The sequence below is a fragment of the Mastigoproctus giganteus genome, chromosome 7 (assembly GCF_048544385.1).
Source record: "Mastigoproctus giganteus isolate SK-2022 chromosome 7, ASM4854438v1, whole genome shotgun sequence".
NCBI lineage: Eukaryota > Metazoa > Arthropoda > Arachnida > Uropygi > Thelyphonidae > Mastigoproctus > Mastigoproctus giganteus.
In genome coordinates, this window is record NC_143581.1 from 85,023,702 (window position 1) to 85,040,651 (window position 16,950).

The following is a 16,950-nucleotide window of genomic DNA, read 5'->3' on the forward strand; positions in this document are numbered from 1 at the left end:
TTTTCCTGCTTCTTTTCAGTACCTATATCCATTTTCAAAATTAAGCAATAAGAGGCAAATTGTTGCTCCTGATCTTGAGCCATTGATTGACAATCTCTAATTCTAGATGTCAAAAGCCTCTTTTCTGCATATAAATGAATGGCTTTGTCTTCAAGTGTGTCCAACATGGCCAGTATACTATTCATGGCTGTGTGGGTCACCCTTTTTGCATCACCAAATAATTTATGGAGATTGGTCCAGGTCTTTCTTATCTCCATGAACTCCTCCCACATATCTTTTTCAATTCCAGTTCTGTCACTATCTTCTATGTCCATTTCCTGTATAATCTCAACTTCAGGTTCACCTTTACTTGGTCTCTTTTTTTTTTTTTTGCCCTAGTTCGTTTTTCATCTTTTCCTCCATGATTTTCTTTACCACCTTGTCCTTCACAAACTTGAATTTGACTCTCATCTTTACCTCCTTCTTTACTACTCTGACTTGACTAGATTCTTTAATGTGTAGTACTGCTTCCTTTAACTATTTGTAGAGGCACAGGATGCAAGAAGGAAAGCTTATGCAGTATCAGCCAAAAAAAAAAAAAAAACTCCGATTTCACCCCTCCATTCGTTCCAAATACCTGCCCAGCTCAGCCTTAAATTTATTTAGGCTATCAACCTCCACCACAAAAGATGGAAGTCTGTTTCACCAATCAACTACCCGCTGACTAAAAGCAAACTTCCGCACATCTATCCTACAACTGTCTTTCCTCAATTTGAATTTATGCCCTCTCAGGTGATTATTCTGAGCAAGAGTACGAATCCCATCAGCATTGAGCATGCTCAAACCATTCAAGGCTTTATGCACCTCAGTCAGATCACCTCGCAGGTGCCTAGTCTCCAAACACTGTAATCTGCAAAACTTAAGCCTTTCTTCATAAGAGCAACTCTTTGTTCCATTGACTAACCTTGTTGCCCTTCTCTGTACTCGTTCCAACAGCTCTACATCCTTCTTAAAATGAGGCCTCCAGACCTGTATACAGTACTCAAGGTGTGGCCTGACCATCGCCCTATACAAGGGGATAATCACCTCCTTATCCCTGTTAGAAAAATTCCTGTATATCATTGACAAGACACCATGAGCTACTCTTGCAGACTGGTTCATCTGACATCCATTTGGGCCTAAACCTAGAACAGTATTTCTTAGTTGGCATGAAAAGCCTACTAGCTTCCAAGATTAATTCCTTGAATTCTTCCTATTTAGAATTTGCTGTTGGTAACATCATCAGTTGGTCCCACTGTATAGAATATAAAAATTCTCTGAGACCACTATAGTCACCTTTACAATAGCAAAAACCCTTCCCTTTACCGCTGATGGTATTTAAATCTTTAAGTAAATCCCACATCAATACACTGTGATCACTGCCACCTAGTGGTTCCTTTATCTGTAAATTATTAATGCATGAATAGTCACTGCTGTTAATTTTATCAAGAGTACTACTCTCTCTGGTTGCCTCTCGAACATGCTATTGTAAAAAACAATCATCCAAGAAACCATTAAATCCAGAAAAGCTTTACTAGTGTGAATAACCAACCCATAAGTTCTAGTCAGTATCTGGGAAGTTAAAATCTCCCATTATAAGACATTCTGATTTACTTGCCCATTCAATTTCTCTTTATAATTGACCATTGTACTCATCAGAGTCATTAGGCCTATAGCAAACTCCTGCCCTCATTTTTGCTTTCCTAGTGCTTATATCAAACCAAACTGAACCAATATTATACTGTCCATCTATGTCAACTGGATGCACTTCCTTAGATTTTATGTGCTTCTTAACTAACAGCATCACTCCTCCTCCCCTTCTATCCTTTCTGTACACATTGTACTCCTCAAATTCCAATTCTTCATTCCTTATATCTGTGTGACACCATGTCTCTGATATCCCAACAATATCCGCCTTTGATGTTTTAGCCAGCACTTCAAATTTATTTACTATACTACTAGCATTGGTGTATATGTAAGTATACATTCACCCATTCTTACTGTTAGTTTCTCTAACACAGCCCATGTATTTACTTGTTTCATGACTCCCAGCAGTTCTTGAAATTACCATGAGCTTGCTTTCAAGGCTGCTGCTCATTACAATAGAAGCAGTACAAAAATTACTTCCACCTTTGCCTGCAACTACTGTTAATCTATTAGTCTGTGAATCACCCCAAGCTAGTCCAACCCACTTAACGTTGGCTCGATAGCATCAGCAAATGTTCTTGCAAAATAGGGGGGAATCATTTTGTTAGTACTGAAGTTTAATCAAAGCAATGTGCAATATACATTGCTTTGGTTATATTTGTATTTTTAATACAAGATAAGTTTACATATTTTTCTTAACGATAAGACAAGATAAGCCAGCTCAATAAATTTTAGATTTTTTCCCTTTCTTTTAGAGTTTATTTTGGCATTGTGGGATACCAAATATTGTGTAAAGAAAGCTCAGAAAACTTTTCCATTTGTTTTAGGAAAGGATGTGCAGGTGAGTGGGTTTCTTCATTCAATAAAATTGTATAAATGCTACACTCAAAATATTTGAAATTAAAGACTTACATTTCATAGATATTTTACGCTTCCACTTTAGTAATTTTGCATCATCTCACAAAGTACTGAAAACACAACAAACTGGCAAGTCAGGTGGGTTTGGTTTTTAGATTTTTGTGATAAGATTGCAGGCATTGAAGATTGCAGGCAATAAGATTGCAGGCATTGAAGAAGTAGAGGAGAAAACAAATGTGAAATGTATGATTTTTGGATTCTGTTAGTAATAAATAGATTGTAAACTGTGAAGTGCTATCATTTCAGCTATTTTGATAATGATAACCCATTCAACGTGCTGTTCAAGCATTATATTAGTAAATTATTATACTGATTATCTTTGAAATTGCTGAGGCTAAATGGAGAGCATATGCTTTTCTACTCAGAATAAATGGAGTGTCAGATATCATTGTAAACAAGGAGTGTTTAAATTTATGTACTATTTGATCAGTATTTACAAAAATATTCTACACATCAGTATGAAGTGTGGCTTCTGTGAGCAGTGATACAAGCAGCCAAACATCCCAGTAAGGAGTCAAGAAGTTGGCAAATTCTGTCTTGGTGAACATTAAGCCATGTTTCTTGCATTTGTGATGTGAGTTGGGCAGTAGTGATGGGTGGCAAGAGGCTGTGATCACTGAATATCCCATTGTATCACAAATGTGTTCAATGGGTGAGAGATCTTCAGGTCAGTGAGCTTGGCCACATACATAATTCACACGTGAGAATTACATGCATGTGGGTGGGCCTCATCCTATTGAAAAATAGCATTTGGGATGAATTGTGGAAAGGACATAGGCACTGTCTTAGAATGGTTTCAACATAATGTCTGCTGTTAATAACTCAGAGGTGAGTAGCTCTTGTAACGGATTTCTTCTGTACCATGATTCCTAGTATTTGCCTAATATGCTGCTCTGTGATGCAGGATGGATTACCTCTGACCCATTCATGTCTTCCGACGTTCAGAATGGCCATCATTGAATCTCAAATAAAGTTGTTTTTGTCTCTAGGGCGACATGATACCATTCTTGTCTTCAAGTAATGGCAAGACTGCATGCAGATCTACTTCTTGCTGTCATTTATTATTGTTGTATTTTTGACACAGATGCATACTGGGTTGGAACTATTATGTTGGATCTTGGACGGGTTGTGAGAGATGTGTGTTTCATGTTATTAATCAGCCAATCCACTGATCCTCTTCTAATGTCACCAGATCCCTGACATTATCAGAATACCTATTTTAATTATTGTTGTCGACATCATCCAACTTATTTGGGCATCATGAGCCATGTGAACAGGGATTTGTCACATTAACCACTCAACTTCTTGACAACGCAGTGATCTGACCATGTCAAAGACCAAATGTATGTAATGTCACCTTATATGACATTAAATACAAGTGATGATTGTGTTAAAGGCAGCCATTTTCTTTTGTCGGCAAAAGCAAATGGCTGCATTTATACACATTTTTGTAGCACTTTCAGATTTCTATGTCAAGGTGGTAACAGATATTGTACATTCAAATTCACCCATCAGATTGATATGCTAAACATTTTACATCCATATACATCACACAATTATGCATACATAACCAATAACATACCATAAAATGTTCAGGTACATCCATCCCTCCAGTTGTTGTAGGTGTAGAAGTTTCAATGAAAACTGTCTGATGGGGGATCGGGGTAGAATTGTCTTGAATTATTTTACACTTGTCTGATGAGGCCTGTGATGTGACTATATTATACTTCATTGGGATTAAAAGGATATCCAGTGTACTGTGTTCTTTGTGCCAACACATTATGGGTAATTTTCTGTGCCACTAAACATTACTTAACTCTGCACTGGAAAAAGTTCTGGAACTCAGACTCTACCACTAAATATTGCCTTAACATAAGGCAAAATTTATGAGTAATTTATGACTAAAATTTATGAGTGAAGTAAAAAAAAAAAAAAAAGTAAAGTGCAGCCTTTATCAGCCCACTGCAGGATGGAAGCCTCCTCAACAATTCATGTTGAGGGAAATGGACCATAATCTGCCACGCTGGTCCAGTGCGGGTTGGCAGATCGACCATATTCAGCAGTCAGGGGCTTGAACCCCGGTCTACTCAAAGAGCGTGTGCCACTGCACTCCCGCTCCTGCCCACTCGGCTACGGAGGCCTAAAGTACTGTAATAGAGAATTTTACTGAATTCTAGCTTCTATTAACATATATAATGGGGAATTTTAACTTCCCAGATATTGAGTGAAACTTGTGGGTTAGTTGCTCACACACCAGCAAGACTTTTGTGAATTTATTGGATGATTATTTTCTACAGCAGCATGTTGGATAGGCAACCAGACGGAGTAACACTCTTGATCTGACTATCAGCAGTGATTAATGCATTCATGCATTAAGAATTTACAGATAAAGAAACCACAAGGTGGCAGTGATCACAGTGTACTGATGTGGGATTTACTTAAAGATATAATACTATCAGGAGTAAAGGGAAGGGTTTTTGCTTTTGCAAAGGTAACTACAGTGGGACCAACTTATGATGTTACCAACATTAAATTCTAAATGGGAAGCATTCAAGGAAATAATCGTGGAAGCTACAGGGCTTTTCATACCAACTAAGTATTATTATTCAAGGTTTATGCCCAAATGGATGTCAGATGAACTAATGAGACTTGTGGCTGAGAATAAAAATGCATGGGATGCATATAAATTATCAGATGACATAGAAGACTATGGTAGATATAAGCTAGTCTGTAATCAAGTCACAAAGGAGATTAGATAAGCGAAGGAAGATTATGAGAAATCTTTAGTAACTGATGCAAAGAAAAACAGCAGAGTTCTTTACTTAGGTAAACTCTAGTAGGAAAGGGATGAATCAGATTGGTCCACTTGATATCAATGGTTTGACTGTAGATGATCATTCTCAGATAGCTGCAAAACTAAATGAGTATTTTGAATCTATATTTACACGAGGAGTTATTCAAAGAGCATATGGCCAGATGTTTATCAAACTCTAACAGGAAGTTAAATGATTTTGTAATAACTGAGAGCAAAGTGCAGGAGAAATTGTTGAAGTTAAATAAGAAAGGCACCCGGGATGGATGGGATCTATCTGGTGATATTAAAGGAGGTGGCAAAGGAAGTAAACAAACCCTTAGCCATAATTATGAAAGCATCCTTGGACTCAGGGGTAGTCCCCACGGACTGGAGCTGTGGAAATGTATCTCCAGTTCATAAAGGGGGATCAAAGGATTACATGAGTAATTACAGACCTGTTAGTTTGATGTCTGTTCCTGGGAAAATAATGGAGTCACAGGTTAAAGAAGCATTGCAGGACCATCTAGACAATGCTGCAGTAATAATTCAGACAGAGCGTGGAGTTTTTAAGGGAAAGTCTTGTCTTACCAATTTTATTGGATACTATGACATGGTCACAAAGGAACCGGATGCAAAAAATAATTTTGATGTCATATAATTGATTTTAGGAAAGCTTTTGATACTGTTGCACATTGTTGTTGAAGACTACTGTACAAATTGTAGCAATAATGTATTGTTATGTAGCAATATGGTATGGTATGGTATTGTTATGTAGCAGTATGGTATGGTATTGTGGGCAAGTTGCTACAATGGATAAAAGGATGATTGAATGGGGGAAGACAAGAGTGGTGATCAATGGACAATGCTCTTTGTGGACTAATGTTATTAGTGGTGTCCCCCAGGGTTCAGTGTTGGGCCTGTTGTTGTTTTATATATTTATCAATGATATTGATGAAGATATATCAAGCATAATGTCAAAGTTTGCAGGTGATACAAAGGTTGGCAGGGTTGTTAATAACAGTAATGACAGTATGGTGCTGCAACAGGATTTGGAAAAGTTTGGTAGATGGGCTGAGAAGTGGCAAATGAAGTTTAACATTGAAAAATGCAAAGTACTGCATATGGGTACCAGTAACCCCGGAGAAATGTACCAACTGGGCAGTGTTACAATCAGTGTAGTGGAGAATGAAAGAGGCCTGGGGGTAATTGTGCAGTGAGATTTGAAGTTTTCTGAGCAGTGCAGAGAGGCTTCCAGAGTAGGTCATGAGATCTTGTCTATGATATGCAGGAATTTTGCTAGCAAGGATAAGGAGGTGATTATCCCCTTGTATAAGGCAGTGGTCAGGCCACATCTTGCATACTGCATACAGGTCTAGAAGCCTTATTTTAGGAAGGATGTAGAGTTTCTAGAACTAGTACAGAGAAGGGCAACAAGACTTATGAAGAGAACAAAGTGGTGCTCTTACGAAGAAAGACTTAAATTCTGCAAATTGCAGTATCTGGAGACTAGGCATCTGAGAGGTGATCTGTTTGAGGTGTATAAGGCCCTGAATGGATTGAGCAGGCTCAGTGCTGATGGGATTCTTCCTCCTGCTCAGATTATACGCCTGAGGAGGCATAAACTGAGGAAAGACAGTTGTAGATTAGATGTGCAGAAATTTGCCTTTAGTCAATGGGTAGTTGATTGCTAGAACAAACTTCCATATATCATGGAAGTTGATAGCTTAAGTAAAGTCAAGAAAGAACTGGACAAACTTTTGGCACGAATGGATTTTTTTTTTTTTTTTTTTTTGCTGATGCTATATAAGCTTGCTTTCTTGAATCATATGCTTCTGCTAATGCATCTTCCAGTGGATATACTATTGGTGCATACCTCTAACCTCTCTGGGTTTGCTAGAAAATTTTTGATATTTATGTCTTTTATGGTTTTATGGAATTATTGAATTATAGTATATTTTATAAAATTATTGTATTCTTCTGTATTTTAGTAATATATAATAGTAATACATATTACATTTTGTATTTTATTTATTCAGAACTGCTACTTAAAGCAGTTTCTTAGTCTTTGTTAGTATTAGCATGTCTGTGTTCCTTGTTCACCTGTAAATGCTTAATTATTTTAGTTATTTGCTTTTAAAAATATTTTTGGAAATGTGCAGAATGCATGTGGGCCAGTTTCTTTTCTGTGAGTATTGTCTTCTGCAAATGTCATAGGTACTGAGCATTATTGTGGGAGGGGGACTTTTATTTTATAGGTGGAGAAGTGTTATTTTCTTTGCCACTTATATACACAAACTGTTTGCTAAATTGTATATTATTGTATTGTTTGTTTTCGTGTACGTAAGTGAATTAATTTTTAAACAAAACATAGCCTGATGGGTGAGTATTAGCATTAGTGAAGGCATATGACGCAACAAAGCAAGCTTATACAGCATCAGCCAAAAAAAAAAAAAAAAAAAAAGAACCCATCCATTTCACTCATCCATTCATTCCAAAAATTTGTCCAGTTCTTCCTTGAATTTACTTAAGCTATCAACTTCCATGATAGATGGAAGTTTGTTCCAGCAATCAATCACCCATTGACTAAAGGCAAATTTCTGCACATTTATTAAATTTATGTTTAATTAGTTTAATAAATGCGCTAAGTTTGAATTTATGCCACCTCAGGCTTGTAATCTGAGCAGGAGGAAGAATCCCATCAGCAGTGAGCTTGCTCAAACCATTCAAGGCCTTATTAACCTCAATAAGGTGAGAGGAACCCTTTGTTCTTCTCGCCAATCTCGTTGCCCTTCTCTGTACTTGTTCCAACAGCTTTACATCTTTCCTAAAATTAGGTCTATAGACCTGTGTGCAATACTCAAGGCATGGCCTGTCCACTGTTTTATGCAAAGGGATAATCACCTCTTATCCTCTACTAGCAAAATTCCTGTATATCATTGACAAGACCCAATGAGCTGCTCAGGTGCCTGTTTGCACTGCTCAGAAAACTTCATATCTGACTACACAATTACCTCCAGATCTTTTTCATTCTCCACTATTTTTGTGTAGTACTGCACAGTTGGTACATTACTCTTTTTCTAGATCCTGCCAACTTTCATATCGGCTGTAAACTTGTACAATAAGCCTGATATACCTTCATCAATATCATTGATAAATACAGAAAGCAGCAATGGGCCCACCAACCCCTAGCAAACTCCACTAATAACATTAGTCCACAAAGAGCAGTATCCATTGATTGCCAATCTTTGCCTTCTCCCACTCAACTATCCCTTTATTCATAGCAGCAACTTGCCCTTAATGCCAGACTTCTCCAATTTGTACAGCTTTTTTTTTTATTGTGCAAAAATATCAAAAGCATTTCTGAAATCCAGGTATATGATAACAAAATTGTTTGCATCCAGTTGCTTTGTAACCAAATTGTGGCATCCAATCAAATTGGTCAGACAAGACTTCCCCTCAACAAACCCACACTGTGTGAACTATAACTGTAGTTGTTTTTGCGCCAGTAAAATCAAAATCAATCAATCTGAACTATAACTGCGGTCTTGTCAAAATAATCCCGCAATGCTTCTTTAACCAGTGACTCCATTATTTTCTCCAGAACAGAAGATTAACTAACGGGCCTATAATTGCTCGTGTTACCTTTTGATTCTCCCTTTGTGAATAGGGGATAGATTTGCACATCTCTAGTCTGTATGGACCTCCCCTGAATCCAAGAATGCTTTCATAATTATGGCTAAGGGCTTGCTGTCTCCTTTAATATAACTGGATAGATACAATCCAACCCATGTGGTTTTCTTATATTTAACTTCTACAATTTTTCCTCCACTTTGCTGTCAGTTATTACAAAATTATTCAGCTCCTTGTTAGAGTTTGATAAACTTCTAGCCTCCACTTCCCTACTTACATGGGTGAAGATAGATGCAAAGTACTCATTCAGTTTTGCAGCTATGTGATCAGGATCATTAACAGTCGAACCATCAGTATTAAGTGGACCAATCTCATTCGACCTCTTCCTTTTAGAATTTACATAATAAATTCTGGGAGGGGAGAGTGGGGTGATATACACTATACAACCAAAGATATTCAGACACTCCCTCCACAAATATTGCATATTGTGCTAGAAGTGCTCCACAGATACTTATTGGGAAAGAACCTGCAGACTTTCAGTATGTGGTGTTTGGATGTTACAGCTGAAACATTTCTGGCCGCAACTGTGACTCGTGCAGAATTCATTATTGTGAGTGCTATTCCAAAGTTGAAGACTTAAGTTATACCCTAAAGGGGGGGAAGCAAAGTTCTGTACTGCCTCACAAACTTGGAATGTATTTGGCAAACCATAAAGGGGATGGTTTGTCTAACAAGTTCAGACTTGTTCTGTTGCTGGTAGTTTCTGAAACTGTGAACTTTAATCTACTTGGACATTTTGTATAATATTTTGTATCACTTACTCTACACCGTATAGCAGTACTTTGGAAAAGCCTTATCAATGCAGCAAAACAGGACTTGGTTTGGAATGTTGGAATGGCTGGCTAGCTTGGAGCTTTGACTCATGAGCCAAAACATTATGGCCACCTCTGTCTTGAATGGAAACATCCCACAGTGCTGTGGAGTGACATCACTGACCAGCACAACATATATAGTGACAGGCACAGATAGTGCCTGTAAGTACAAAGTCCACACAAGGGGAAAAGGGAAAGAACTCTTCCGTTTTTCTCTTGAGTTTGAATGGGGAATGATTTGTGATGCTAAGCAAGCTGGGCCAGCATGTCAGCAAATTCATGCATTGTTGGCTGTTTGAGGGATGCTATTGTGAAGGTGTGATGGAATGGTCTGAAGAGGGACATACAACCACTGAATGTGCCAGGACAGGAAGGCCACCTCACACTGGTTGATAGTTTATGAATGGTGATTGACATGTGCTGCTGGGACAACAAACATCTCACAATCCCTCAATTAATGGTAGACTACAATCAGGGTGCACAAAGAAACATTTCTGAGCAACCATCCAGTGGACTCTTGTGGAAAGGCAACCTGTTGATGGGCCATCATCAACACCTCCACCTGCAGTGGGGACAGAGCATTATTTTTGGACATTGGATGACTGGAAGAGGATTGCCCAGTCTGATCAATCAAGGTTCCAGCTCCATCATGCTGTTGGAAGTGAGCAGGTGGACAGCTGCAACCAGACTGCACAGTTAGATGAAAACAGGCCAGTGGCAGTGATCTCATAGTTTGAGAGATGTTTCCATAGCATCACTGGTTCCCTTCATCTCCATTGAACACTCCCTCACCACCATGTTCTACCTTGGTATTGTTTTATATCAAGTTTTGTCCTGCATGGTGACCATGTATCCAGATGGTGTTGGACTCTTTTACCGAGACAATGCTACTGTATCACATGGCCTGCATTGTGGAGGAATTGTTTGAGGATCATGTCCAAGCATTTTGTCTGCTTCTGTGACTACCAGATTCCCATGACATCAATCCTATTGAACATTTGTGAAATGTGGTAAAATGCAATGTTCACCACAGCTGGTCAATTTCTCCTGCATTCTTTGCTTATCTGCTTACATCTCTTCTGCTGTTTGGCCATTATGCACTCTGGCTCTCCAAGTAGTCTGATATCTTCTTAGTAATGCAGTTGGTCAGGCTCCTGTACATTGTTCGGAAACAGGTAATTGTGAAATGTGGTAAAATGCAATGTTCACCACAGCTAGTCAATTTCTCCTGCATTCTTTGCTTATCTGCTTACATCTCTTCTGCTGTTTGGCCATTATGCACTCTGGCTCTCCAAGTAGTCTGATATCTTCTTAGTAATGCAGTTGGTCAGGCTCCTGTACATTGTTCGGAAACAGGTAATTGGTCTGTACTTTGCCAGCTTTATGGTATCTTTGTCCTTAAACTTCACATAGGTGATTCCTTGAGTTAAAGACTTTGGAACTTTGTCAGTGTGACTTATCTGGATCAACTCCCTTGCTAAGTGCCCATGTGTGCATCTTAAATTCTTGTGCCGCTAGTTGTGTTATCTATTCCTGGTGTTCGGCAGTTATGGGACTTCCTGGCTAGCTTGTATAGATATAGATACTTGTATATATAGATACGGTGTATAGATACACCATAGACAACTCTTAAGAAACTATGAAGTGTTGTAGGCATCATTTGCTCTGTTTCTCATATTGTGCTCTGCCTTCACGACAAGTTGCCATGATATTGCACTACCTCGAATAAGTAACACTTCACTAATAGAGAAGACTATTGTTACTTATTCTCGGTGAGTACCACCACCCAGACGGCACTGTTTCAAGGCTATTGGCCTATCATCAGTGGATGGGCAGGTACCCTGGTATTGTAGACATGATGACCCAGTTTTGAAGATAATCACACAATGTGAGAGATGCCAAAAGGTGTATATGACAATATTTAAAATAACTAAATGCACAAGGCATAATACATTAAGAGTTTCATCCAATGCACTCATCGATAATAAACTCTTAACTCTTAACGTATTATGCCTTGTGCATTTAGTTATTTTAAATATTGATCAACTATTATTGTACATCGTTCTCTGAATCTCCCATTCTGTCATCTTTTGTACTTCCTTGGTTTTGTTTTTTTTTTTTTTTTTTTTTCTATTCTAGATTTATTCAGGGGCATGGATGATGTGGCTAACTTTCCTGCTCCCCAGGTTGCCCCAGAACTCCTTGAGTGCCTTCTGGTTGGGGGATCCATTACTTTCCTTCTCCTATTGTCCAGTCTTCCTGTAGAAGGTTTCTGGTTTTCATCCAATACCTCTTGTGTGTTTTCTATTCTGGCTTTCATCCAATACCTCTTGTCTATTTTCCTCTGGGCACTCTCCCTGTAATGGCAGTCTCTTGCTGAGTGCCAGGAGTTTGTGCTTGTGGGTATCAAGGTATTCTTCAATCCTCTGATTATAGGTCTCATGTTTGATGTGGATGTTGTCTTTCTTGAGGATGGCCTTCAGTTTTCTGATCCGATCCTTGGTACTGGGTCCATTGGCCTATCTTCACTCCTATCTCTTCTGTCTTCTGGTTAGCCTTCTTTCCCAGGCCGATGGTTCCTTGTCTTTGCATTTTGTGTTATGTTATTCTCTGGTTTCCCTTCCATTCATTCTAGTGGCTGCTACAGCGGCATAGTAAATGGCTGTACAGATGGTGTTTTGTGTTAGTTGATCGTTGTCCATTATTGAGATAATCTGGTATTATTTGCATATTGAAATGGTCTGTGACTTGCCACAGAATCCTTTTAGGTCTCTGCTTTGGTATTGTGTGAGTTTTTGTGGGGGTACATGCCCTTGAATTCTGCGAAGGCCTTCCACTCAACTTCTATTCTGGATATCGTCACCTCATCTATTTACTCTTTGGCTACTGCATGTTACAATTCTTGTACGTTGCTCTTCCTCTTGTTCTGATTCAGTTGTTTGTGTTCTTTATTCTTTATAGTTATTCCCTCACATCCTGCTTAATTTTTTCCAATATTGTAGGTGCTATCAGGTTCTTCACGATGATGATCCATCTCTAGTCTGCTCTTCGCTATTTCCTTACCTGAATTACAATTTCTTTCTTGACCCTTTTTTCCCTAGCATTTTTTTTATGTGAAACTTCCTTGGGTACCTCAACTGAGTAAATCTGATTGGTCACAAAAATTCGACACGGAAATGACATCATTTGCAGTTTTCACCACAGGTGAATTATTGTAACTTTTATTCATGCAAGCATACTTGTTAGTCATGGGATATCTACCTAGTAAAGGCCCACCTTTCACTCAGATAAGGGCAGTCACACAGTGAGGCATTGAGTCAACTAGTTCACAAAAGTGTTCCACATTTCTTTCCAGCCATTCTTGCTAATAATTCCAATGCATTCCTGTGTGGAGGTTCCAAAACGCAAATGAACCTTTCCATAACATCCAAAAGGTGCTCCACAGGATTCATGCCTGAATGGAGAGGCCACTCATTGGTGGTAAAATCTGCGGAATGCTCTTCGAACCATGTTCTAGTCACCATGGCTCTTTGAAGAGGGGCATCGTCCTGCTGGAAGAGTCCATTGCCCAGCGGATGCACGGTGACCATGAAGGGGGACAAGGTGGTCTGCAAGGATGCAAATGTAACCTGAACCGTTCAGAGATGCATCTAGATGTACCCAGTGGTGAACTGTGAATATTTTAACAATGGGTTCGCAGTTTTTCCAACTTTCTACCGTGTAAATTTGATCGGTCACGGAAGTGATGTCATTATTATTATTATTATTAATATTAATAGCCATATGGTGCAAGGAAGCCTGAGGCTTATGCTGCACCAGCCAAAAAAAATTTCTGAGTTACCCTGTGTGTGTGTGTGTGTGTGTGTGTGTGTGTGTGAGAGAGAGAGAGAGAGAGAGAGAGAGAGAGAGAGAGAGAGAGAGAGAGAGAGAGAGAGAGAGAGAGAGAGAGAGAGAGAGAGAGAGAGAGAGAGAAGGAAATCACCAAGAAAGAGAAGAATGATGATATCCAGCTGAGGACCCCTGGGTGTGCCAAGCCCATACTCACCAGATGTGAGCCCCTGGGGTTATCATCCATGGCTTCCGCTAGAGGTGCTTCCCACGCTCGCACTACTAGTAGTGTGATTAGAGCGCGTGATGCATTTTTAGTGATCGATATGATATCTCGAGTCGGGTGGATTTAGAGGGGTGGACAGATGTGGCTTATTACCCCCTTACCATGCATATAAGTGAATGTGTAAAACGTTCCTAGGTCTATCTAAAAAAAAAAAAAAAAACTTAAAAACCTGGTTGTCATGCCTCGCTTTATGATGATAACTGGATGCAACAGTGTCTGGAGTTCTAACTTTTTAGAATTTTTGAATAGTATGACGTCACAATCATGCTTCCTGAAGTTACTACTGCAGTAAGTATGATTGCAACAATAAAAATATTTGTCAACAATTTCTTTTTTTTTCGTCTCGCATTTTCGTTACATTCCGTTGTTAGGTTCCCCTAACAACTGCGTATGTCACTTCAACTACAAGATCAGTACATCAATCGGTGCTATTTTACAGAGATATTTGATATGTTGCACTCGCAAGTATACATCTCTAACTTTAGTTATCATAAATCCATTGTATCTTGTCTTCCAGAAATTGTGAAAATCTGTGAATGATCAATAAAATATTTACAATAAAAAAGCTCTTATTTCGTAATCGATATATATACAAATCAAATACAAAAATACCTAAAAGAAATGCGAAGAATGTTTCGCATAAACCATCTACCGTGTGTGCTCGACACACGCAACTTTTTTATTATTATTATTTTTTTAACAACTACATTTTTTTTTCATGATAAAATTTTAATATTGCGAAGAAAAAATAACACAAAATATTTCCCATATCACAAATAACAAAAACTATCACAAAACATTCCGCAATATAAAAACAAATATTACATAAAAAAACAAAAAGTACACAAAAAATCACAGATTACATTAAAAAAAAAAATGATTTCACAAATATTCAAGAAAAATTGCCATATGCAATTTACTTCTTTATTAATATTTGTTGTCGATCTTCTGCTTTGCTCAATAGCTGAGCAATGATTACAGAGGAATGATTTGACGTAACGATCCAGATCAGATCGAAGCAATGGTTTTCCCATTTAGATGTATGATCATCATAATCTGCAACATGTTTAATTGTCACAGTATTATCATTGCGCTGGAAGATCACTCAGCTTCAGCACTTCTAATCACAATGGTTTCAAAGATATTTTCTGGCTTTCTTAATTTAAAAGGTAATTTCACTCGATTTTAAAGATAAAGTGTCTTTGACAAAATCTCTAAAATCATTAGTTTTTATTTCATATTTTATCAGAAAACTTAAATTTCTTATTCGGTTTTCACCATCTTGCCACCAAGACGAAAGTTCTTTCGTATTCTACGATTTCGGGTAGCATATGTTTAAAATTTCTTTCAATGGTATCGTTATTTTTTTAATTTAATTTAAATTATCCTGTTGCATTAATAACTTATCCTTTAAGGATAAAACAGTGCATTTAATAACTTGTCACGAGGTAATTTTTTTTACTTTCGATTTTAATTCCTTCAAATTAGCAATAGCATTCATAGTTTGAATAATTAATTTGTATGCTTTTACCATTGTGATTCTGTAAAGCTTCTGAAAGGTAAGAGTGCTCCTGCAGGATGTTGATCATTAGTGCTAAATGGTTAAGAAATTCCAAATTTAAAAGTAGATTTAATAATCCTGGATTATTTGACTTCTGATTCAAAATGTTTGCACAAAGTGGGATAATTCCTCCAACCCACAATTGCCGTCCGCAAGCTACAAGCTGCTCATTGTGGCTTGAACACACGACCAATCTTTATAGTTTCCACATCAAGTTCTTTAGCAGGCGCCTCCGTAGCCAGGTGGGAAGGAGCAGCAGTGCGTAGCACACGCTTCTTGATTAGACCGCGGTTCGAGCCCGTCACCACCAAATACGGAGGATGCGGAAAGGTCAGGGAATAACCACCGCATATCCCCGAGCAATATGGCCTTAGTTGCTAATGCTCCTAAAAATCAAATAACAATCAAATAACTCAAGTTCTTTAGCAATCATCCTTAATTCGTGCTGGTTTTTTGAAGATTGGTGATAGTTTTTTTTTTTTTTTTATTTTTTATTATACCCGGTATGCCATTATATTTTAGAACATTTTCACAGTGAAAGGCTCGACAAAGTTTCAAAATCTGCCAACATTTCACCTTTGTAAAGTTTACATAATATCTTAGTTGCCTCAATCCCCCCCCCTCTACATTGCTACTCTCACTAGTTCCTTGAATAAAGTGCAAAATGTCGGAATCACACGGATATTCAGCTACTGCGACCATGTAAACATAGACAGGAGAAATTTTCTGCAAGGCATGGATCACTCACTTCTCCGAAAAACATATGCCTGTTTGTCAGAATAAAGGGGAACCACAACACAGGTTGACCAGAGGCTATAATTCATGGCGAGAATCTTCTTAATCCTCTGACTGGCTATGGAAAGCATATTGACTAGCACGACTTCTCAGTATGTGACTGCATAGGTTTTACGGACACCACTAACATTGTGAAACGGTAATCCCTTTCACCCTTAATTCGCACTTTCTAATTACCTAAATTGCCTAAAGGCCAGAGGTGAGAACAATCCATACACAGTTGTCTCTTCTAATCTGTTTGTTACACGGAAATTTTCTTCGTTCAATGGAAACTATTTTAAAGGTTACCAAGGGGAATCAAAAAATTTTCTATAAAGAAGTTCGTTAAACAGAGGTCCGACTGTAATTAAATCAAAACTAAAGCAATTTTAAAAATACATAACCGATCGATTGCACCATTAAAATGCTGGGAATTGGGCCCCACTTGCCCCACCGTAGTTTCGGCTCTGGATACTCAATAAATGCATTCAGGATTTCATTTGTAAAATAAATGATAATCTGAACAATAGGCTCGCAAATTTTAAAAAATAATAACAATGGGGTCTTGTGAGCCCACTATAGCTCACCACTGGATGTACCAGAGGTCCCAACGTGTGCCAGT

The 16,950-nt window shown here is 38.2% G+C and overlaps 1 protein-coding gene across 1 annotated transcript in view; it reads left to right on the forward strand.

Annotated features, from left to right (window-relative positions):
- Positions 1–16,950, forward strand: part of LOC150083040 (nucleolar protein 11) — a 290,218-nt gene that overhangs the window by 103,103 nt on the left and 170,165 nt on the right. Inside the window, exon 7 of the mRNA XM_090376991.1 lies at positions 2,421–2,506. Coding sequence (XP_090233117.1) covers positions 2,421–2,506 — 86 coding nt within the window. The remainder of the gene's footprint in view (positions 1–2,420; positions 2,507–16,950) is intronic.